Here is a 26,287-nt window from a genome sequence, read left to right on the forward strand (position 1 = left end):
CAGCACAAAAGGATCTGGAAAATGCATGCGCCTTTACTTACTGCTTCTCCTACACAACTTTCTCCATGGCAGCAGAGGTTGGTACCTCTCCTTTTCATGAGTGACACTCTATATATATATATATATATATATCAATAATACTAATAACAATAATAATAATAATAGGTCTTCCATATTTGAAACAGGAGCATTTTTATATTTGAGTAGAAATACATTTGCTCACACACTTACAATGCCATTGTCATAAGGTGCAATGTGTGGTTTATTCACAACCATTGATCAATCCAAATACAGGTTGACAGTGACTTTATCGGGATGCCATCACCGTTTGCTCTGCATAACTATTCACAGGAAGCTGCAACAGAAAAAAAAAAAAAACATCCAAGACATTTGCCCTCGCCTTAAGTGCTTCTATTAACTAGAATTGTCAAAGTTTTCTTTCATGATTTTGAACATTTTATTTTAACAGTCTGGATTGTGTGAAGCACAATGCCTAATCTATTGCTTCTATACCTCAGCCAGAGGAAAACACTGACATACAGTAAAGCTTTAGTCTCCCCTTTTTGTCTGATTTCCCCGTTTGTCTCCCAGCATCACACTGACACAATGTAGTAGTGGGAGACTGTATCCAAGTGCAGTCTACTAGTGCATCTACTGATGCCAGCAGCAGGGGCAGATATACCCCTTCTCAGTCTTTCATGATGAGAGGTGCCTTGACTTGGGCGGCCACCTCTGCCCCCATCAGCTCCTCCACGACGGCCAGGGCGAACTCCATGCTGGTGCCTGGTCCTCGGCTGGTGATGAGATGGCCATCCTTCTGCACGCGGGCCTCCGAGTACTTGAAGTGGTCTGCAAGGAGAGGAGAAGAATCATTGAATGAGAGTTAACCCATTTCGGCCTGGAGACACATATACGCTGCATTCAGGCTCTTGAGATTTGAGTTTTTCTTTAAAATGTGGGTATGTCAGAGCTGAATGAACACATTCTAATGCCCAATGAGGGTCCTAGCTTTTAAATGCACCTCATTTCATATTTGTATGTGCTTCGAAGGCTGCGATGCTTAGGTTTTAATAAGCACCTTTTCCTAAAAAGGGCTTAGGCTAAAATGGGTTACACAGGATTGGTATGAAAGCATAGCCATTCCTATAGTCACAAAGCTCTTCAAAACCCCTCAGTTCCAAATCAACTCCTGTCCTAACAAAATCCTACACATAAAATCGCAGATAAAATGTATTGCATGTATGCATTTACGATTATGTTTTACCAAGGTAGTGGCATTGAGACAGCAGACTATTTTGCAAAGTAGCATGGGCCAGGAAAGGAAATATAGAGGCACTATTTAATTCAAGACACAATCTTCAAAAAAAAGAATATTAACTTGATAAAAAAAGACAAGCATTTTCCTATTTCTAATTCTTCAAGGTGTGTGTGTGTGTGTGTGTGTGTGTGTGTGTGTGTGTGTGTGTGTGTGTGTGTGTGTGTGTGTGTGTGTGTGTGTGTGTGTGTGTGTGTGTGTGTGTGTGTGTGTGTGTGTGTGTGTGTGTGCACGTGTGTGTGTGTGTGCGCACGTGTGTGTGTGTGTGCACGTGTGTGTGTGTGTGTGCACGCACGCGCGCCATATGGGACACAAACTGCCGGCGTGCCATCTACAGTGCCCCCTGTTGTACACTCTCTGTACTGATGCTCTCTCTCCTCTCCTCTCCTCTGTGTCGCTTGATGCGTGGTGGTGAGAAAGGCTGAGAGTGCTCTATTGTCTCTATTGCCAGCAAGCCAGCCCCGTTTGCTGCATTCCCCTGCATTTCCTGTTTGGGGCTAGCCATCCTGCTGAATCATCAACGCAATATCCCCAGCAGCCTCTCCCCATCTCTCCCTCCCTGCCTCTCTCCATCTCCTGGTCTCTCTCTCTCTCCCTCCCTCTCTCTCTCCCTCGTTCCCATTTTAGACTACGCATATAAACTTACAACACAGTCTCACACAACGCATGATGCAAATACTATGTATGGGAACGTGTAGTCTGCGGCTACATTAAACATGCAAAAACACACTATGCCCCCCAACACCCCAACCCTTCTACCATCTATCTGCTACGCCATAGCCCGTCCAGATTTTACATACCCTTTAAACACACCCTCACAGTTTTCTTTACAAGAAACACATCATGTGAATACTATGTCTGAGATTGTGCACTCTGTGGCTATAGAAAACATACAAAAACACACTAGTTAGCAGACATGTGGACTCGAGTCCAGTGACTTTGACTCGAGTCAGACTCGAGTCAGCGGTGTGAAGACTTGCGACTTGAAATTTTAAGATCAGAAAGGACTTGCGACTCGACTCGACTTGCACGCCTTTGACTCGGGACTCGACTTGGACTTGACAGTTGTAACTTGCAATGACTTGGCGTGACTTGCCACGTTTGGTCTATTTTTTTTTGTAACAAGTCAGACCCTTGTTTGCAGAATGCAACAGCCCCCCACATTCTTTGTTTGACGTCACGTCGTCACGTCATTGCTTTAAGTGGTGCTATGCAGCCTGGACGCTGACCAGCGGCAACAGTGAAACACCATCTCCGAGTCTCCAGAACAAACACAGCCCACATTTTAAACCATCGCGGAAGTTAATTTGTCTCCCTCTCTCCACAACTCGTTTTACATTCTTGTATGGAAGTTTGATCTTATCTCTGATCTCGACACTCTGATCAACAAAATATTTTCTATCAATGTTGTAGGAAGAGTGTGTGGTGGGGAGTGTGATGTGCAACACGCGTCTGTATGCTGCATTGTGCGAAGCATATGCGTTTTGAGATGTCTGAAATCAGTTGAAAAACAATCTCCCACCTGCAGTATGAGACTAAGCTGGATGAGGTAATTTGCTGGTTGTGGAAGAGTTCGCCATAAAGTTATTAATGGAGCGTCAGACAATGGAGATGCAGATTTTGCCAACCGAGTTTGAGCATAGCCTACACAGCTAAAAGTAGCCTAGGTATTGTTCTTATAACGATATGAAACCTACGAAGTCGGACAATAAGTCAGAGTGGAGCATTGCGCAATAAGCATGCATTTGCTTTTTGGGAAATTTCTTGTGGACGAAAGAAATGTGACCGGCAAAAGTTGAGGGGACTCCAGTTAGGAGACAGCTGGCATAAGTTCACACTTGTAGTGGGTTAGAGTCAAAGTTTAACCGTTTCTTTTAATAGCCTATTTTTAACCTTATTAAATGGGCATCAGGACGCTATTTCACAGACTAACTCACTGGGCACATTCAATGCGTCTAGTCCATGGCTAAAGAAACGCAAGCCGACGCACGCTATTGCTGAGCGGTGCGAGACATGCATGGCTCGGCTTCCCGTGGATAAAGCGCCCTGTGCCCAACCTATCTCGCTCTGCTCCCATCTTGCGCTCGAGAAACTTGTATCTCATGGTGTCGTCTCAATCTTATAGGCTATTAAGTTTCTCACAGTTCAAACATGTTTTGGTTGGTAATTTTGGAAGTTTGGAGTCACAATTGCCGTTGCTTGGAAATGACAGGTTAGAGCAGCACGACACAAGCACTGGAGAACTGGCATGTTAAACCCTGCTTTCCAAATAAACAAAAATCAGGAAACATAGAATCAGAACTTTGTTTGGCTACAATCTGTGACGTGCACGGTGGATAACTTATTCTTTCTGAAGACGCATGCATACAAGTGACTTTGTGGGGGAGGGGAGGGCGATAGAGGGAGGACAGCGAGACGAGGGTGAGAGGCGCAGACAACAATGCGACACATTTTGACGTGACTGACTGCAAACGTCGGGCATTCAGTAACTGGATAGTAGCCTACTGCAAGCGGCACACCAAACGGCACAGGGCAGATTCATCCACTTAGAGAAAAAATGAGGAGCGAAGTGTTGGATAGGGCATTATACACCGTATTTCTTCCTATACTGTAGAAGCGCAGAACAAGTTTGGCTCGTGAACTGACATTCTCACGCCACGTTTAGGTCTAATTTGCATTATTTCAGACTACGGCAGCGTGCAGGCGAATAAGCCCCGAGAAGAAGTCTGGTAGGCTAATATAACAAGACGTGGATGACCATCCTGCAAACGAATGTTCTAGCGCGGACTTTGACGCAGTAAAATGTTTCGTGATTGGTCATTGCGGTGAGAATGTGAGGGGGAAACCGACAATGCCGATACAGCTTCAACAATGTTCAGGAATTCAATCCAACTAACTAATAGGCCTAAATTTGTCCTCATTTCTTAGCCCATGTGGACAATTGTCTTCTAGGCTAAATACTGTTGGCACAAAGCCTGCAGATAGCATAGCCTATAGTGCGCCGCACCATGCGCTCATTGGTGGGTTCACTGTCAGTGGTCAGCTTTTGGTTTAAAGATAATGAGATAAAATGCACCTGAGACAGGGCTTCCTGCTGAGCTGTGCTGTTAACTCATCATCCTGCCTCACATGTGTATCCCCCTCCCCCCATACACACACACACACACACACACACACACACACACACACACACACACACACACACACACACACACACACACACACACACACACACACACACACACACACACTGGGAGGAATAATAATAATTTAAAAAGTCTTTTCATTGATTACCCCTGCTGTATGTCATATCTTGATGAGAATGAGATATCCATCGCATGTTCTGTACCCAGAATATGAGCTGCTACCCTCTGGCAGGCGATTCAGAGTACCAGTTAAAAACAAGAAAAGGTTTCTGAATAGGTACAGGTTTTCTTTTGTCCCTGTTTCTGTTAACCTACTGAACGCAGGTCATTAACAACTACCATCCTGTAATGCCATGTATGTATGCGGGTGGTGGGCTGTGGTGGATATGCACTTGAGTGTTTCTATGTATGTGTGTGTTTATTGTTATTTTTGTTTTTTGGCGTCATGTGTATGTTGTGTGTATGTGGCAGCTATGTATGTCCAAGACAAATTTCCTTCGGGACTATTAAAAAGAATCTTGAATCTTGAATCTTGAATGGTGAGCTTAATATGATACCTTAAGGAAAATGGCATCTTTTAAAGCCAAACCAAAATGTTTACATTAGTCGAGTGGTACACTACAGTAAAGAGAGGGGGGGTTGGGTTGCACCTGTAAGACATGAACTACTTTAACCCTTGGCCTTTGTGGGTAAATTCATACATAGTAGCCTAGCCTCGGCTGTATGAAAGTGTGAATCCGTGTTTTCAGGTCGGAAGTGTAATATGCCTCCCTAATGTCTTGAAAAAAACTTTCCCCGTGACCACCTCAGCATCCCTGGCTTAGTCTACTTTTTTTCCTCATTGAAATTAAATGGTCTTAAAACAGTCAAGGCTTGTAGTTTCGGGGGTGTGGATTTAGGGGGTGCATTCAAAGTTTTTGGTCCTGGGCCCAGCCAAAGCTGTGGCCCTGTGCTCCTAGTGAAAAAGTTAACCAGAGATCTGCCCTTAGCGTTATGATGCTAGAGTCTGTATACAACCTTGACTAGATATGACCGGTCTTCTGCAGTTGATGGAACGGACACACACACACACACACACACACACACACACACACACACACACACACACACACACACACACACACACACACACACACACACACACACACGCACACACGCATGCATGCAAACAGGACTATTTGCCCACTGGACAGTAAATATTTGGCATATGGTTGCTCCTTTGTTTAAGTACAAATTCACATGAAATGTATTTTTATGTGAAAAAAATAATAAATTAAATGACATTTTACATACACAGCACAAGCAGTAATTTGGTTTAGACTGATTTCTCAGCAACTGTTTTAGTAATTGTCATCTTTTTACTCAGGTCTCATTATTATACTAATGAATTTATGATCGAAATTGTGATTGCAAATAGAAAATCCCTTTGTGACTTGTTAAGGACTTGAAAAAAAATGAGACTTGGACTTGGACTTGACTTGGCTGGGGTACGACTTGGACTTGGACTTGACTTGGTCAGATGTGTCTTGACTTGTGACTTGACTCGGACTTGAGTGGAAAGACTCGAGACTTACTTGTGACTTGCACATTAGTGACTTGGTCACACCTCTGCTAGTTAGTGCCAGAAAAGTTAATGTCCTGGAATGTTTTTCTTCAATTCATTATCTATTGTCAACCCATTACCTATCCATCATTTGCATTGACGTCACAATATTACGTAATCGATTTTGCTGGACGGCAGAAGTACACATTCGTACATAGGAATTATATGCAGACGAAGACAACTTTGACCATAAAATACCAAAGAAACACGTAGTTCTTGTATTTTTTTTAAACGGGATATGTACCTGGCGTTATCAGGCTAGGTTGGCCACGGTGGATGTGTTCAAATCATAGATTTATTCAAATGTATTCTGCTCCACTAGATGGCATAACGCGGACGGGCGGTACGATAAACTGGGAGAAGAAGAGAAAGTTGTTGCTTGCTTCCAGCCATGAACTTACTCTGCCTGCGATATATTTTTTTTATCCCGTGTTTATTTTCTTCAGTAAAGTTGTGAACTTAACCAAACCTCTGCATTGGCAAATAATAAGCACATTTATGCACCGTTTCTTCATTGGTGGCTGGGCACCGCGGCTGCATCCTCTTCTTCGTGGCATGGCACAGGTAAGATAATGCTGCTAACCTAACTTACAAGGCTACAAGACGCACGGTACATTTTGTGTCAGGCATTTCGCAAAGTGGTGTTTTGAAAAGCATATATTTTCATCTCAGATGTATCTTGTAGGTTAACTTGAATTCTCTCGCTTCGTTTCATCCAAGTGGATTTCATTGTTGTTTCAGTCTGCACAATGTAGGCAAATATGAAATATAATTCTATATCTTATCTTCTGTTTACATATCCAATATGTTCATTTGTACTGTATTATTATTGACCACTTATGTTACCAGTTCATCACTGCTACCTGTCCTGTCTTGCACTTTCTGTCTGTCTGTAATTGTCAGTCCTGTCCTGGCATGGTAGAGAGAAAACGTCGTTTCCCTTGTATGACCATAAGTGACAATAAAAGCTGACTTGACATACTTCAATGTTTCAAATCGGTGTTGCATTACATTGCACTTGTAGAAACACATAGGACAGAATGTCGGTTACATACTTTGATTAAATAATTTTGATTTGATTTGATTAAATAAATCATTTGAAAAGATGACCTTCACAAGAGAAAGAAAAGCACAACAAACCTGTTATTTATCTTTTATTGTTTTTATTGTTTAGTAATTGCAGGTTCATCAGTCAGGTGGTCAGCACCCAAACTAAAACCATGCGTCATGGTGGCCAGGAATTGCATCCCAGCAGCACAGGTAAATACATGACTAGTAAGTTGGGATGAGTGTTATTTTCTGACATTTTTACATCACAGTTTAATTCAGACAATATTGCCAAGGGAGTCAATTATTCAGTACTGTACCAATACATTACAATGCATGGCTAGATCATTTAAATAGCATGTTTGTCTTTTCTTTTTTTCTAATTAGATGGGGGAGCCAACATGAAGAGGTGTCCAGAGAGGCTTCTTCCTCTTTGGCTTTGCAGCAGCACCAGGACCTCACCATCAGTGATGCTGTTTCATCCATCGGGCCTACCCTTACATTCCTCCCCTGATGCACTGATCACCTGTACCAGTTGCTGGAGTTTTTCAGAAGGGCTCTAAATTAACTTTTTTTATTCACTAGTAAGCCAAAATGGCTAGTATGTTAATCTCCAAACATACCGGTACATTAAAATAATGGGTCAAAGTGCCAAGTATGTTTTCTTTTCTGCCAGCAAAACTTAATTTTCCCCAGCATTTGGCTGGTGAGCCCTGTTGTCATTGATGGTGAGTAGCTGTGATAATAAATAACTGAAATGATGGAAGTCCATCCAACATGTCTTGCTTATTTTATTGTACTAATACAACAACGTAGAACATTTTCTGTGAAAGCCCAACTGGGAAACTCCAACTCCCATTGATATTGTGTGACACAGCACACAAGTGTTCACTGCACGAAATTGCATTTTATGCCTCACCAGTGCAAGGAGGCAGCCCCTAATGTTACCCCAAGGGAGCAGTGTGGCGGGTACCATTGTCAGGGTACCTCAGTCATGGTGGAGGATTGGGGAGAGCACTGGTTAATTCCTCCCCCCACCAACCTGGTGGGTCGGGGAGTCCAACCGCCAACCTTTGGGATACAAGGCTGACACTCTAACCACTTACCCATGACCGCCTGTCAATCTTCAGTCTAGTCTAACTAATTATATTGTCTCCACTAAATGTATATCTCAGGTGACATGGGTATACTGGAATGGGGATAGTGCTGTGCGTAAATAATTAACCCATTTTCAGCCTGGCACCAAAATGCCAGCTAATTGCCTATGCCCCTTTTAAGAAAGGTGTCCTCATCCTATAAAAAAACCCCAAATTAACTAAATAAGTCTCTGAAGCACATACAGACATGATATGAGTTTTAAAAGCTAAGACTATCCTCTTGCCTTAGAACATGTTAATTCAGCTCTAACATACCCACATTTAAAAAAATCTAATATGCCATGCCTAAATGCTGTGTCGCTCCAGGCACCTAGGTCAATACAACGAGTACACAGCATCCAGCATCAATGGGTTGACTATTACAGGCCTAGTTCAGATAACCATTTATTAATATAAATAAGTACTTGCACGTCTATTGTACATGTCCACCCCACAATAGATATCCCCTCCCATCACCTACAAAACCTTGAAATGTATTTGTACTTTGTGTCTAAAAATAAAGTCTTTGAGCCATTGAATGAACTGATTACTACATTGAGTTGGTGTGATTAAGAGGTTGAAATCGGCTAAACTTGACTTGGTGTGCTGGACCTCTGGCTCTTCCATACATCCAATGTGTCATGACATCAGATCATCACTCTTCTCATCTGGAGAAACAGAAAGATAACACTTAGCTGACACTTATCCAAAGCAACTTCGTTACTCACAGTGAATTGTCCCTGCAGCATGGGGCTTGGTGCCTAGCTCATAGGCCTACTTCAGCCTGGATGGGAGGTGAAGGGAGAGGTGTAGGATGGGATTTGAACCTGCAACCCTCCAATCGTAATACCACTTCCCAAACCATTAAGCCTCTGATGTGTGTGACTGATTTCAGAGGGCAGACAATTTGGATGACAACACAACAAAGAGGTGGACTTCATACTAACAACATCGACACTGGTGGGCCTATGCATGTCATTATAAATAGGCCAGCATGGATAAGGTGATTGGCATTTCATGACAGCATCATGCTGAAGAGTAGGCCTACTACTTGGGAAATCAGCGCTAGAGATGTACACATGGTTTATTTTTACATTTGAACCTTAACAGTATGAACGTCATAGCCTTGCTATTTCACCAAGAGCTTTATGAATTCCGTGTTTATGTTACAGCCTGCAATAGCATACGTCCATCATAGCGTATTGATGCTGATAATTAACGTTAATCATGGAAAGCATCTTACATTGACCACACAGAAAAAGCCACTGAAACTGCACATTAGACTTAAATTAACTAGCGTTCACGAATTAAGAGACAAATGATGATACAAAGGATGGCAAATGAGAAACTTACCGTGGTGCTCATCCAGCTACTTGAGTAGGCTAGTTTGATGGTTTTCCAGTTGGTTGCCGCGATTCACCTCAGCTTTCTCGTTTTATTTTGAGATCCAGTGAAAAGTCACGCCTGGGTTGTAACCCTATCTGTTTTTGTAACAAACAGCACAATGGGTGTTCACGGTGTTTAGTTTATCGTCGATCTATGTTACGTTATGAGTTACTAAACGTTGCGAGTCCCATAGGAATCCATTCATCAATGCGGCACTCTTGCCGTCCAGTAGCCGTCCACTAGAACGTTTGACGTCACATGCAAATCATGGATAAGGAATGCATCCGTCCTCTATTTTACCAGGGTGTTCCCAATGAGACACTAGTAGCCGTGAGCCCTGGACATCCCTGCACTTAATACAAGTGATAACGCAAACACTGTAGATCGATGCACCTGTATGATTATATGCATGATCATGAGCATCAGCTATTTTTTTTCTGTGAGTCTGACACCTTGGAAAAAAACTCCCTTAACATTCACTAGAGCAGTGTTTCCCAACCTCTTCTGCCTTACTTTTTTTGTCACACCATGACTGAGCGTCCCCTCGCTCATGCTCTTTATATCTTCCTCTACCACAATGTCACTATGTTTCATACATTTGCAATATTCATTTTTTTTCACGTACCCACTCACAGAAGTGTGCTCACGTACCCGTAGTGGTCCACGTATCCCTAGTTAGGATTCACTGCACTACTAGATAGGGGTGTCAATTCAATAATCGATTCAGCAAAGGCCATAATCGATGCGGCATATTTTTTAAATTTCAATTACTTCTGTGGTCATTTCCGGAGCGAGCAAATTACCTTTTCAATTAAATTACAGCACTTCAAAGCATTGAAAACTGCAGGACTGATACGCACAACAGCCAATAAAATGCTGTTAAGTATCTGACTGCTTTGTATTGCCTCATTACTGATGAAAAAATTGCCTTGCTTTCAGCAGAACTGTAATGCATTACAAGGCATCGTAGAATCTGATTTGAATCGAATCGTTACCTCCCGAATCGTAATCGAATCATAAGGGCAGTGCCAATGCACACCACTACTACTACAGTACCGTTATTTTGGCTGACTAAGACGGTAGAAATAAATGAGGGGGGATATGTTGTTCACTGATGTTGCCATGTTACGAGCCCAACATGCAGAAACTAAAGCTTGTCCTAGTGGATAGGACTACTGTACCTCCATTCATCATCTTGTCCTTCATGGCAGGGTGGGTGGTCACAGTGCTACCATAGGCAATACCATGGGCCAGCAGAGCGGTGGGACCTGGACAACACATGAACACACAACATGCATTAGACCTTATTTAGCCATCACCACACATTTATACTGTACACACTGCCACTGCACACATACCAGCAGCACATGAACATGAGAACTGCTTATTCAGTATTCCATCAAGTTCATTTAAGTACATCAGTGCCCCCTCCCAGAATGCATTTCTTCTGCACTCATTCCCCATTACTGACCTATGCATACTATACACACGCATGTGCACAAGTACGCACACACACACGCAGGAAGCACTCTAGCGCATTCAGACCTCATCACGTATATACGTGCACACACTCGACTTTTATGTTATTTAGGCTCAAAATAACTTGAAATACATCATGATTTCTTTTTTAAATCCCTAGTATAGAGTATGGATTTATCTACAAATATCCACACACACACACACACACACACACACACACACACAAACACACACGTTTACAAACAGCCAGGAACCTGAAAACTCCAAGTTTTAAAAAAAAAGAAGAAGATTAGAGGAAAAACCAACGTTGAACAAACTCTGTTCCTCTGCCACTTTTAGATAGGGCAAGCGGATGCTGACTGTGGCTTCCGTAGATGTCGAAAAGCCTCTCGTTCGGAAAGACCTTGTAATCCTAACTGTCTGACTTTAATTTTTTTGCAGGCGTATTTTCTCTCCCCCCCAACCCTCAGAGTCACCTCTAGGACTGTCACATCAAACTAGTATCACGATAGCCGCGCCATAAAAACCCCAGATCTAAAATTAACAGCATATATAGTTTCCATCAATCACTGCGCCGCCCGATTTAGACGAGCGGGGAGGAGGGAGGAGGTTGAGAATAAAGACGTAGGGTGAGTCGGGGGGGACTGGTGGTTAAAAATAACAAGACTTTTGTTTGCCTCTGCAGATAAGGTTGGCAGCGTCCTCCTCAGCACTGCAGAGAGTGGAGGCAAGTGAGACGCATCCCAGACCATTAATAAATAGCAGGGGCCCTTGACTATTGATTATACTGCTGGGCTGGCTTCCTGCCCGGTCTTCTGTATTACACATCTCCCTGGCAGGGGAGGGGAGGGGAGTAGGCAGGCAGGGGGGATGCAGCGGTCTGACAGGTTTAAAAAACCTTCTCCTCTTACATGCTCACCGCACACTGCACAACACAAACACACACACACACACACACACACACACAATACACGAAAAAAAAAAAACACAACGCGCATATACACACACACACACACACAATAAAAAACACAAGGTGCACACAACAATATACACACACAAACACACATCCCACCCGCTCAGAATGAATAAAGGGCAGGCAAGTGAACGCTGGTCGTTTTTGGAAAAAAGTCACGGGGGTCAGACGAGCCTGATCATGGCGGTCAATGGATTTCTCTCTCAAAATAAAACAAGGGTGGCTTGTCTCGGCTGTTACGCCGCAAAAAATAACTCAGCGAGCAACTGATACCTTCAAAACCCACACATGCTGCCGATTCTTGAAAAGTTAAACGGACAAAGTGCACCTAATGACATTTCAACTCGACTTCTCAACATCTCATTTCATTTTCAACTATTGCATTTGCAACGTCAATACGCCGCTGCCGCACTTACTGTAACATCAATATGCTGCACTTTAATGATGTGATGAACTGTGGTACATGTGGGTACTAAAACTGTACATGACAAGTGTAGAAGAGTGGAAGAAAAATATGCCTTAAGGGAAACCTGACTAGTGTTGCTGGTGTAACTCTCATATCATGCTAGTGGTAACAGTAGTAAAATCTGGCAGCCTCAGGACGCTGCATACGTTCACTCATTATGGATTCCTCTGGGTGGGCTGGGCTGGGCTGGGGTGTGTAAGGGTGTGTAGGGGAGAGTGTCAAGACATTTTTCTAGGACGCCCTTAGCTGTGTTTGGCCACGCAGCACTACAACTACACTCCGCTAGGCTCTCAGCACTACGGCTATGCTCCGCTAGGCTCTCAGCACTACGACTATGCCCCGCTAGGCTCTCAACACTGCCACATGGGCCTCCCTGTCCTCATTCACGGAGTCCTTACAACGCCCTTGGCTTGACGAACGTGCCCAAACACATACGCACACAAACCCGTACGCAGACACATCTTTATCTTAGTCTCTCTTGTTCTTGTTTCTTTATTTCTCTCTCACTCTCTCTCTCTCTCTCTCTCTCTCTCTCTCTCACTGTCACGCCGTCTGTCCGTCCGTCGTGCTCTCTCTCTCTCTCTCTCTCTCTCTCTACCGCTATTGGCGCCGCACTAGTCTCAGTTAACAGCCGCTATGCTCGTTAGCGTGTCCCCTCAACAGCACTGGCGAGTGCGATGACAGACCGCCATCTCTTCCCTGTGTTCTTTTTAATGGGAACAGCTGCACAGACACTGCAGTTAAACCCACAACTATGTTGGTCTGCACCGTCTCTCGCTCACATCACTGTCGTCTAAGACACGTGCTCCGTGGCTATTTCGGAGACCTATCGGTTTCATTGCAACATCAATTTCTGCTACAAGATTCAATATTCTTTTTTTGTTCGTCCCGAGGTTGACTGCTTTGCAGATCTGTGCAATGGCGAGTGGTTTGTAGTTTGGTTTGTGTGCAAAAGTGCTTGTGGGGGTGATGGTGAATAAATTTGTAGGACCAAACATCCAAATATAAGGGTGTGTGGGTGTGTCTGTGTGTGTGCATGTGTAGTACAGTAGTGTGCATATGGGTGTGTGTGTATGGGTATGTGAGTTGGTAGGAATAGAGGGGAAGAAACCTGCATGCATGTGTGTGCATGCGTGCGTGCGTGCGTGCGTGCGTGCGTTGGGCAGTATAGGGGGTTAGGCATTACCTGCGCAGATGGCGGCAATCAGCCCCTTCCTGCCCTCCTGCTCCTTCAACACCTCCTTCACAGCTGGAGACTGCAAAGAACGACAACATAAATAACACAACAACAAAAAAAAACAAGTGCCTATGGCAGGCGAGCACGCGCGCGCGCACACACACACACACACACACACACACACACACACACACACACACACACACACAAAACTACACTTGCAGTGAGCTCAGCACTATTTTGCGCCATTCAGCACTAAAGGGTCAGCGTGTGGAGATCTCCATCAATTATGCATGCGTTGGCTTTAAAGGCAGAGATCATTGGGTACATTGATTGTGGGTGGACTTGCTTGGCAAAGGCCCCACTGGAGACTCAATAACAACTATACTAGAAGTTGGTGCAACCAAGACACACACGAAAGATAGAGAGAGAGACAGAGAGCAAGAGAGAGACAGAGACCAAGAGACCGAGAGATAGATGGAGACAAGAGAACGGCTGTAAAACAAAGAGATGGAGAGGAAGAAGTAGAGAGTTGGTGAAAGAAAGAGAGAGTCAGAGAGAAACACATTAAAAGGGAAAGAAAATCAGAGGATGAAGGAGACACACAAGGCGAGAAAAAGTGGAAAGGGAGAACGGTGAAAATTCTCCAAAACAGGCAGAGGAGATGGGAGAGGAGAGAGAAAGTGGAGTGGGAGTGATATGGTTCGCCTAAGTGGCCAGTCGTCTGAAAGCTCCTCTATAAATAGAGCCTTGAGGCTGGAGAGGAGAGCGGTGTGCTGCAGATGTACCGGCTCACCTCAGAGAGGTTCTGCGCCCCCGGCCCCCCTCCTGGCAGAAGCACCACGTCATACGGGCCCTGCAGAACACAGCACACCAATTTGGGTTCAGAAACATTCCACTACAACATCATTATTTCACCTGTATTCACATAGTACATATTCAATTAAAACGATAATTCAAATATTGGCAATCTAATTTTCTGAATGTATTGAACACAGACATTACTGAGGAGTTAGCCATAAATAAATCTCAGACACAAAGTTACTAACGTACATTTTAAAAATGTACTAAAAATACAGACCTGCAGAACTATAATGGACCATCACTCAGCTGGGGCATTAGAGTGCAGCCCTATGATTTTGCTGAGTCATAGTGATGTGAAGTAAATCATCTCTGGGGTGACACACAGGAGTTCAAGGGCGCTATTCAATTCCACCCTGACTTTCATTCAGAAAATGTACACCAGCCTTGTGTCAACCATTCTGTAGAGGTCATATTATGTGCATGGCAATGCATGATAATCAGTGATGAAATAAAACATTGCCGCATGAAACAAGGACAGGCCTATGGTGTTCTGTAAGCACAGTGATATACGGTACAGGGCTGTCGTGATGAGGACAATGCCAGGAATTTGTTCTTGCAGCATTGCCGTCCTACAGAGTGAATAGTAATGTGCTGCTGCACCTACTGCAGTAGGAGAGCTCCACACTGCCCTCCACAGGACTAACGCTGTAAGTGTAATACTGCAGGCGGGATGACATGACCGTGATGAAGCTTCATTTTAGCAGTCTAAAGGTAAATAGTGGTGGAAGCCAGACTGATTTCCTAGGTCACTGCCATGATTAAATCAATTAAGGCATGCAATAATGCATACAATACAAAAATAAAATGAAGATGGTCAGACCAGATATTCTAAGACTATACAGTGCCTTGAGAAAGTTTGGGCACCCTTTAGGAAAATCATTACATTGGTTTATTTCTCCTTGAGCTTTTAAAGTAACAACTTCATTTTAACACATGTTAAACTGTAGGGTAAGAGAAACATTTCAGCAGTGGAAGAATTTTAATAGGTGTTACAGACACAATTTTATGCGGATTTAAACAAAAATAGGCGTGTGCATAAATATGGGCACCCCAAAGCAGGTATGCCATTAATATGAAGTAGAGCTCACCGTTGCAGCACAAATTGGTTTTAATGACCTTGGAATCCCTTCAGTCACCAAGACAGATGTGATTGGTCATTAAAATGTTTTTTTAAATCATACATAATAGCAGACTAGGCTTGCCCTTTGTTCTGTCTTGGAGAGTGGCAATATAGTGGGCTCTGAACAACTCTTTGCAGACTTCAAACAAAGATAATGCATTACTATGAATAACAAGAAAGGTACACCAACTAATCTGGAAGTCTTGGACAATGTTTCTCCACAGCCAGAAATGGAAATCCACTTGAATGGAAAGCCACAAAAATGGTCCTCGCGAAAGGAAAATGTACTTTGTTGAAAAATAGTTAAAAATGCATGGGTAAAGGATGGTAAGAATGGTAACAGGCACACTACAGAACACCTCCATAGAACTACAAGATCATAGCTGCTGATAGTGCATTGGATGTGTGATGCATACAAAGGCTTTCCTGTGTATCCATCAGAAATGAGTTGTTAAACTTATGCAGAAAGCTTATCTGGACAAGTTATAAGCATTTTGGGAAATCATAGTGTGGTCAGATGAGACTGAGCTAGAGTTATTTGACCTTAACAATGGGAGGTGGACATGGCAAAAAATGCACACATAAATTCCATGACCTCTGGCCTAAAGCACACCAGTGTTTCCCATACATTGAGGAAACTATGGCGGCCCGCCATAGTTTAAATTTTACGATTTCCGTTTTTGTTAAAAACGATTTGAATTACGATTTCCTTCGCATTTTCCTCCTGGAGTAAATACATCCTATAGAGAAAACCACAAGTGCTTGAAAGACAGAGGGATCAAAAGCCTAGTCAAGTTGTTATAGTTAACTTGGGTTTGGGCAGGGACGCAGGAAGTGGGGTGCTCCCGGTGCTGGACAACAGACGCAGCTGCATCATAGCCTTTCTACCAGAGATTTTTTTTAGGAAGCTTTTCCTCATTGTTATTCTAAAATAGAAACACAAAATATGAATATTTTCTACTTTTTTAATACTTATAAGTAGTTTGAAATGTGAATGCAATTTTGGTTTGAAATGAGTGATAAACTTTTAGACCCCAACCAGACCGGAACAGTGGTGTAGAACGGTGCAGCCAGTGACGCGGGAGAGATTGTTTTGTTTAGCTTGTGGTGTAAAGGTAGTAGGCTAATAAATGTGGTATTAACAGCGATGTGTTGGCTTGGGCATGCATCAACATGCACAGTCTTAAACCAATTGGAGGAGCTAACTTGTTGTGAAGAGAAGTCTCATCAGTTTGGTGATCAAATACGGACCAACTAAGCAAGGAATTAGGTGAATTTAAGGTGCGACGGGAGAAGGGAATGTCACCAAAATTGTGCGTCGTGTCAGGTAAGAAGTGACTTTTGTTCCTTGCGGTGGAGATTGGATTCGTAGTAGCACATTGGTAGGCTAGGTCTTGCCTATTGCTGGTGAAGTCTATATTAGCCTCGGAGTTTGCTATGGGGTGAATCTGTAGCACAGCCGATGTTGTGCGTGGCTTATCAGCTGTTGCCAAAGTTGAATTGCCGCGGTGTGAAATGGCTGTGCTATTGTGCGATTGTTAGACTTGTAGTGGTGGCGATTTGTTCCTTTTGCCTCTTGCTGCTGATTTGACCACCGTTTAGCCTATGGCCTACGTCAAATGCAAACTAAAGGTGGCTTTCACACTCTCCCTGTATCAATAGCCAGCAATGGCACGAGCTGCTTTGGCGCTTAGCCTACTTCTCTCGCCGATCACAGCACAAACTCTTTGGCCGTCAGAGTGTAATCACATACGGGACGCAGTATGCCTGTCGTGCGTGCTTTTGTGCGCGGGCGGGGAGACAGGGCAGTTGTCCTGATCGTATGCATCTTGAGATACACAGTCGCAATTGCAAGACAATCTAAATTGTTTGAAAGCCCGGTCACCTCTCACAAGTGCATCGCATAGCCTAGTCATGTATTTCTACTAATTTCACACATTGTAGATTGCCCATGGAGAAGAGAGAAACTGTCACGGCAGCGCGATTTGCTCTTGAACACGCCCTCACCTCCACATTAGGTGCGCGTTTCCCTTCCGCAAGAAGAACTTAATAATTTTGAAGTGAAATGTTTAACAAACAAAAAAGGTAAAATCTAGTCATCCTTGGTTAGGCTACATAAAACATGAAGAAGTTAGTCAGATGGGATTCGCCATTCTTCATCCTAAAATTGATTAGAATGCAGGAAATTGCATCTAAAAAACACTTTTTTTTCTGGGAGAGGACTCCCAGAGTCTCCGCCGACCACAGCACCCCCTGGTCAAAATGATTTCCTGCGTTCCTGGGTTTGGGAGCAATATAAAAAAAACTTCAGAGAAGGGACAGTTGGGATGAGTTTACTAACACTCCCCAGGCTTTGTTTTACAGTTGTAATGAGTTAGGTGACAGGCCTTCATTGACACAGCAGAGGAGACATCGGGCTGCATAGAAAATGTGAATATAGACATAAATGTGTAATATGTTGTTCAGCCCTTTTAATGGAAGGAATTTTGAAAAACTGGCCCTGTGACCAGCACCCCTCATGTAGAATGTGTATGCCTATGTGTGTGGGGGAAAAGGCATAGCCTACCCTCTTAGACCCTTTTTGTCTATGCGTTACACACAGTGATCTTAAATTCTTATCTCTGCTCCTATTTTGTTTTATTATTGTTTTCATTATATAGACCCCTGCATGAGGGACAAATGAAACTGTGTTGTAAACAGAAATGATTCACTGTACTGCATTTTTTTGACAATGACAATGTACTACTATTATACATGTCATGGGTAAAATGGGTAGCCTTATTTCTCAAAATATAAATGGCTGAAATGTTGGCCCAGGCCTATAGTTTCTCCATGCGCCAATGTCATACTGTACTCATTGTTTTGCCGTTTTTCATTTACGCTGTGTGAATACAACTCCCCCACCCCCCCCTCCCCAAAGGCCCGCGTGAGAAGACCCCCCCCCCGGAAAAAAAAAATCCCTGCTGCCCCCATAGTTTCCAAAATTTCTGTGGGAAACACTGCACACCCTGCTATAGGTCTGCGTGTCTGGCATACACACTGTAAAACTTATTACAGCTGAGGGCCTCACTAATTATTTTCAAATAGCATATTTTTCAAAAGAATGTTCAAGTGCCAGTCACAAAATTAAAGCTGAACAGAGTTTGGACTTTCCAGCAGGACAGTGTTTGCACTGCACTGATCAAAATTCAACAATGAGTTAATGCAAAAGAGCAAGTACAATGTCTTGAAATGGTCATACTAATCCTGGGATATCACCATCATTGAAAAATAATTAATTTATTTGAACCAGGATGTCTAAAGAAGACAGATGAGTAACCTGACTCAATTAGAGAGGTTCTGGATAGAATAATTAAGTTTACTAACTATTCAGTAGCACCAGAGGTTGGAACTTGTTTTCTTGTATAGCAAGTATCCACAGGCCATTAGATCAGCAAAGGTGAGCTCTACTTCATATTAACGGTATACCTTCTATTAGGCGGCGGGCCAGAAATCCTATCTTGCAGGTTCGTCGGAGTGATCAGGTGGCAACTTGTTTTTTGCTGATATAAGTACTTGATAGTACATAAATCAATATTCTAAGTGTTGCCATCGTCAAAAGTTGCACATTGATTTAAAAAACAAAGGTTGAAATAGCGACATTTGGTAATGTGGGAATTTAATTAAAGTTGGCCATTCAACAGGAAATGTGTCACCAACTCCTTATGGAGTGCTTCACACGTGTGAAACTTCACAGATTACTGTGTCTTGTGCCTACCAACATTTCTTTATGTGTGAAATGGCAGTTAGGCATAGCGCCACCATGTGGTAGGTGAATGAACTGCTTGAAATCACTGCAGCTACTGTGTATTTCATATTATGAAAAAAAGGATGAAGTTAATGTGTATATTCTATTAAACATACTTTGTGAAAAGTTTTTTGATGTTGTAAAATAAGAAGATGGCATGGCAACAAAAGTACCACAGGTTAACAATTAATTTGAACTCAATATACATTGCTTGACATTACTGATAATTAGCCCTCTACTGCACACAATATGGCTATGCATGATTTTTTTAGTTCATTTTGAGACATTTTATTGATAAAATATATTTTATTTTTTTGGATTATTTATCCTGTAGGCCCAATATTCTTATTTTTATTCAGTTTAAAATTGAACAAAACACGCAATTACCTCACGTAAAACAGAGGTGCACAGTGATGGAATGATCATTAGGTTTGTGTGTGTGTGTCATGTTAATGAGACTGGCTGCTTGGTGTGGTGGTCATATTGCACATTTGGCACCCCGAGGGCCTGTGTTTGAAGCTGGACAAGCAAAGTTATCCCCATTTGCTGGTGTCAGAAGTGGGATTGCTTTTAGATACGCCATTGGAGACACCTCCACTGCATGTGAGCCATAATTCCGTGCAAGTGACTACAAGGATAGGCCTAATCTGTAGGACTCAGGCAGGGCTGGCCCGAGGCATAAGCAAACTATTCAATGGCTTAGGGCCCTGCCACCAGCCCACCCTGGGCAGCAAAGTTCCAGGAAGAAATGAACTCTATACTATATTCCCTAGTCCTAAATTTCTTTCTCAGCCTCGATGGAAACAGGAGGCATTATGCTGTATATCGGGGGACACCTCAATGATGGTGGATACAACGTCCTTTTTCATGTACCACACTTAATTGTACAAACCCTACAATAAATGCAGAATATAACTAAAAGTAATAGTTTTGAAGTGAAACTAAGATATTCCTTTGTGATAAATGGCTTTCTGGGAAATTTTGCTCCAAGAAGTGCATAATGGGCACATGATCTACAGACAGCCTGTCTACTGTATGTCCTTAGCTCCTAACCCTCACTTGTGCAAGTAAATGAAGCTTACAACGCATCTGATGGTGAGTAGGTGGTGGTAGGGCCCCCCAGATGAAATTTTGCTTAAGGCCCCATAAAGGCTTGGGCCGGCCCTGGACTCAGGACCCTAGTTATGAGTGAAGCCTAGAATAAATGAAGTATGGCGGGAGTTGCGTGGGGAACACTGTGGGTGTGTAAAGCATAAAAGATGTGCTTCCCAAGCAGGAAGGCAGAGTTGACTAACATCCTGTAGAAAGAGACTATAATATATAGAGACAACAGTTAGTGTGCTTTGACTTTATCAATGAGTCTGATTCTTTAGGTAGGCTCCTACCCAGTACCACTATTGTAGTACCCAGGTGGTCTGAGTTTGAAGCTGGATACGGCAATTCTCCCCCATATTTAGAAGAATAATAAGCAGTAGTTAATACTCTATTTCCCCTCCTCTACCATAACTCCCTCTCTTCTACATTTAGATGTTCATCACTGACATTGCTGTCCTACCTAACTTCAGATGAAATTTCTCTAGCATGCAGATCCTGATGCGCTCATCCATAAAGCATTATTACATTAATTTTGTTTGTCAAAATGTGTATAAATTATAAGATATCAGATATGTATAAGATATTTCCAATTTACTTTCAGAACATTTAGTTTTTGTCTTTACTGGATAAAATATATGTGATGATGTGGTTACACAACCACACACAAACAAAACAATAATAACAAAGTCACCCAAAAAAGTACCCCTTTATCGAACAACGTTGCATTGAGGCAACGCAAAGACAAACAATCACAAAGGGAAACCCTTTTTAAAACCTGATAAGAGTCTTCTATACAGCCTTGTGCACATAAAAGTATTTTTTATTTCATGATTTTATCATGTTTAGTTACAATAATAATGCAAAAGATCGTGTGTCCTTCGCACCCTAAGAGGAAGTCCCGCCTTCAAATACTACAACATAGTGTCATCCAAACCACTCTAAATTGTTCTTTCATGTCTTTTCTAACATTCTGATTGGTCTTGATAATGTAAAGAGACACACACTGGACATGAGGCTTTAAAAAACATTGGGTTGCTTGAGGGCAATGTAGTGCAGTAGAGGGTTAGAAGATTATGGCTTGTCATAACTATGAGCACAAAACAAGTAATCACCACGTCAGTTATTGCATGTTGTCTTTACGTGACCCTTTGACACAAGAATGATAGATACAAGGTGGAATATCCAGTAATAGTGCGCCAACTATGGGTCAAAGGTCAATTTTGGTATCAATAGGCCTGCATACTGTCAATTGTATCAATATGTCATCATTATTCCATGCAGAGCCCATTTTACCAATAATCTTATAGCCGTGGTCTTTTTATTATAATGATTATTTATAATTATTCAATTGAGAAAATAGTAATTCAGATCTCTGCAGCAGTACAAGGGGCAACAGCAACTACTGTACGTCTACTACTGTGTCGGAACTCAAAGAAATTATCAGGATTATACAAAAAACTTGGAAGTCACTTCTCTCAGTTGCACAGTTTGATCAGTTGAGTTATTTTTTCCTTTGTAGGGGAGTAGTACAATAGTTCTAACTAAGAATATGTGGATGTGTGCGTGAAATGTTTGAATATGAATATAGGGTTTGTGACTCTAATGTGTGCATCCATATGCTAGATTACAAGGCATGAAACACATTGCAAACGTGTAAACTTTCACGTAGCAGTTAATAAAGTCCATAATTAATACTGGCAAGGGATATGAAAGTTTCAAAGAGGGCATGGCGTTCCAAATGTTCAATGGCGCCCGCATAGGGAGCCATGATGACGCGCACAGAATATCCTGCATCACAGTCATATTTTAGTATTTTCTTCCATCTTGAGTCTAGATTGTAATGTATATGCAATGCATGTTGTTCTATAATTCAACCAATCAACTGTCATGTTTGGAGAAAAACATGGCTTGAAGTAAAGAAATGGTCCAAAACTTCATGGAAAATGTTGTTACAAAGCAATCTGTAAAATGTTATTACTGAACAGGAAGGAAAACTCTAAAACTCTGTTTCTACTCATAAATAAGCAAAATTAATATAGCTCCCCTTGTGGTGGCCAAATGTGCAGGCTGACGCCGTGGCAACAGGCAGATTTGGATTCAGCACCCCCAAATTGATCAAGAAAACATGTTTTGAAGTTGCCACTAAACGGTCACAACGAAACTCATTTTCTAGATGAGCTATGATTCTTGGCCCACTGCCTATATGGGGTTCCCATATTTATGCACACGCCTATTTTTGTTTAAATCCACATAAAATTGTTTCTGGAAAACCTATTACAATTCTTCCACTGCTGAAATGTTTCTCTTACCCTACAGTTGAACACATATTAAAATGAAGTTGCTACTTTAAAAGCTCAACGAGAAATAAGCCGATGTAAAGATTGTCCAAAAGGGAGCCCAAACTTTCTCATGGCACTGTATCTTTTCCAGTCTCTCTGGTCAATATGTATTACTTGTAATTGTTGTTGTTTTTCTGTTGGTTGCTTAAGTCATTGGTTGATTAACAGCCAAAATAATAACCCACCTTACACATATTTCCACAATCTAAGGTAGGGCTCTAAAACATATTGGCTGTGATTTGCTGCTGGTTGTTGTTAAAATATACAGTACTAGATGTGTTGCGCACATTTCTTATGCAGACTTCATGGACAGCAGGTTACACAAACTGTATGCGAGACTGAGTTGTCCGCCTTTTTAAAAGTCTGTATGACAAAACGGTATGAATGTGAGTGGGTGCACATGTGACGACTGTGAGGATAGAACAGTGATGCCAAATCTGGCCTGCAGAGCCATTTTATTTGGTCAGTGAGGTCATTTTAAACGTGTATTACCGTTGGCCCACATACCATTAATATATAGCGTAATAAGACAGGAATATGAGTGGGCGTAGGTCAGAGAAACAGCTCACATTTATATGCAACAGAATAGGCCTATGTGAAGGCACATGTAGGCCAAATGGGAATATGTTTGTGAAATGTAAATATGAGTATCAAGTGTGTGTGTGTACTATGCACAATTTACTCTGTTTCTTAAAATAAATGTTGGGTGTAGCCTGCAACTTTGTTCCAGATTTTGAGTTTGACACCACAGGGGTAGAAGAACCAACCTGTTTCCTGGCATCCTCCAAGCTAGCATCTGGGCACAGGAGCACATCACGACTGCACTTGACAGGCTCTTTACCAGTCAGTCCAGCTAGAGTGACTACAATCTATTTAACAAGTGAAAACAAAAACAAATTAAGATCACATACATGTATACATATTACACTATATAAATGGGCCCATATTCAACTATTTTATGTAATACTAATCTAATTAATATAATTCACCATGATGTCCACTTCATGTGGCTCAATATAGACAGTGTGTGTCCCATGTAAAGTCACCTGAGCTGCAAACTTTGACATTTCCATCGACCTCTTTCTCAGTTTACAGTGTCAGACAGACTCAAATACGCCCCACAGTGGGGCCTCTGTCCGTAGCTGTCGCATTACTGAACTGTTCATACGTAAATGTCAATTGAATATTTGAAGCACAATTGCACATGTCTACTTTAACTGAATCGTTCACAATTCACATGCTGGTAGCCTCCTTCGCCAACATTTCCAACCAAAACATTAGCAAGCTAATAATCAGTAGCTGAGTTTGAGTTTTCAATGCATCTATGTGCGTCACACAAAAAATCTTGCAGAATATCTGGCACAAGTCAAGCTTTGTTAGTTTCCGCTTGCGGTAATTGAACTCGTGCAGTTTTTCATGAAACAAGATGAGAACACACAACCGTTAGCCACTTTGCTAAGCAGCCAGCTGAAAACGAATGAAATGACATCTGGTACAAACCCCAGCTCTGCGCATGACGTCTACCGGTATAACAGTTTCCATCTCTTCTGCCCCCGTTGCCAAAATCACTAATGCACGTTTGCTTCCCATGATTTTTGAAATATATTATGCCGTGCAAACCACTGTTGTTGTGGTGGTGCTAGTGCTGTCTCAGAACCAAAAGCGACAACCTAGTGCTGAATCCGTGCCGCAAAACACGCGCACACTACGGCAACAACTGGTGGTCAATCTTAGGTTGAACCTGTGCCATATAGGCTCCAGTATCATACTAACTAGAGCCTCTATGTCGTGCGTTACTCAAGCATACAAATGCAAGTACCGGTAGGCTACTGTACGGAGCATCCACACTGCGTCAGGGTCAAAGTAAAAACAAATGGTGCGAACCCACATAGAAGTTCCAATGGGATTGACTCTCCATTGGATAGCAAATTGGTTAGAGTTTATTTTCGCTGAGAAGTTGAATTAAATAGTTTAAAATGGTATGTTTCTGAGTCAGGAGAGCAACAACAACTGTGAATGTAACAAACTGGGACCAGGGAATAAACAAATAAGGCTCACTCAAATGAAGAATGTGATTTTTGTTTCACTTTTAACTACCCACTTTGACCACTAGAGAGCAGCAGAGGACCTGAAATCACAAGGAAGTTGTATATTTCATATGGGCCTGTATTTCAGTTCGAATTGATAGATTTATTTATCATTTGTAATTATTAGACAATTCAAGGCAATTGAATAAAGCACATTTCATACACAGAGGCAATTCAATGTGATCCAATTAGTATTGTTATTATGACAGGTATCATTATTAGGCCACTATTAGGCATATTAGTATGCCTATTATTATTATTATTACTACTACTACTACTTCTACTACTATTATTATTTCGTTGTTGGTGTTGTTGTTGTTGTTGCTGTTGTGCATCGTCCTGGAACTAAATTATACAGAGTCTTTTTTATAATCTCTAACACGTCTGGTTCTACATGAAGTGGGCAGGCACCTAATGTGGACATGACATTTTGTTGGCTGGTCGGCTGTCTATAATAGCCTATTTGTGTATGCTTGAATTATAGGCTAACAGCGTTTGAACAAAGCACCTAAGACAGGTACATCCATGTTGCCGAGAGATTGCTGTTGTATGCCTGTCTGTTAATCCACATATTACCAACATATGCAACTGGCTCAACTGAGATCAACCCACAGTGATACCCCGTTCTCATTTCCCTAAAGATGCATTCATTAATTTATTTGTTTAAAGACTTAACATAAGCGGCTTATGGTATGCACACACAGCCACACAACTGCAACGGCTGTTATAATTATTTGTAAATCAGGTAACCCGGTGGTAGTGTGGATTAGGCTCCACACGAGACTGACAATGCAAATTTGGAGGCACCATCTGCGCTGGTCCACATGCTGAAATTGACCGTGGAGGAGGCGCCTTCCACATGTGTCCAAGTTTTCTTCCCTCTGCTCTTTTCGAAGGGAATAGGAAAGAAAGAAAAACAAGAGAAGGCATCACAATACTTACAAGACCTTACAAACCCTACTGCAATGCATGGTGTGATGAATTTAAATTAATAACTGTTGTATTGGGTGATAAATGGATTACAAGTGAAATAACAACGACATGTTTTCATATCTAGTTTGTATGTATGGCGCCATGAGGGGGGGTGCCCAAGTGACCTTACTATCTGATCATCCTCTGTCATGTGTATCCTTTTAAACTGAAACGTGAGTAGCTTTATTTCCTTTTTGTCAACGATATGTCTTCCGACAGCATAAGCGTGGAGGCTTATCAGAAAGCTGTTAATTGAGTGACACACCATCAAATCCTCTATGCTGTCTGTGTTGAA

The 26,287-nt window shown here is 42.1% G+C and overlaps 1 protein-coding gene and 1 long non-coding RNA gene across 2 annotated transcripts; one reads left to right on the forward strand and one right to left on the reverse strand.

The window, feature by feature from the left end:
- Positions 1–244: 244 nt before the first annotated feature.
- park7 (parkinson protein 7) lies at positions 245–24,662 on the reverse strand. The gene is made up of 6 exons (XM_063215724.1): positions 24,434–24,662; positions 23,701–23,802; positions 14,525–14,584; positions 13,738–13,807; positions 10,815–10,901; positions 245–849 (listed from the first exon to the last, which is right to left on the reverse strand). Exons 1-6 carry the CDS (start codon positions 24,521–24,523, stop codon positions 689–691), a joined length of 570 nt encoding a protein of 189 aa, XP_063071794.1. The 5' UTR covers positions 24,524–24,662; the 3' UTR covers positions 245–688.
- On the forward strand, positions 6,550–7,589 carry LOC134463313 (uncharacterized). Its single transcript, XR_010037720.1, has 3 exons — positions 6,550–6,628; positions 7,239–7,324; positions 7,499–7,589. It is a non-coding gene; the product is annotated as an uncharacterized LOC134463313 (long non-coding RNA).
- Positions 24,663–26,287: the final 1,625 nt, after the last annotated feature.

Source organism: Engraulis encrasicolus, chromosome 14 (genome assembly GCF_034702125.1).
Source record: "Engraulis encrasicolus isolate BLACKSEA-1 chromosome 14, IST_EnEncr_1.0, whole genome shotgun sequence".
NCBI lineage: Eukaryota > Metazoa > Chordata > Actinopteri > Clupeiformes > Engraulidae > Engraulis > Engraulis encrasicolus.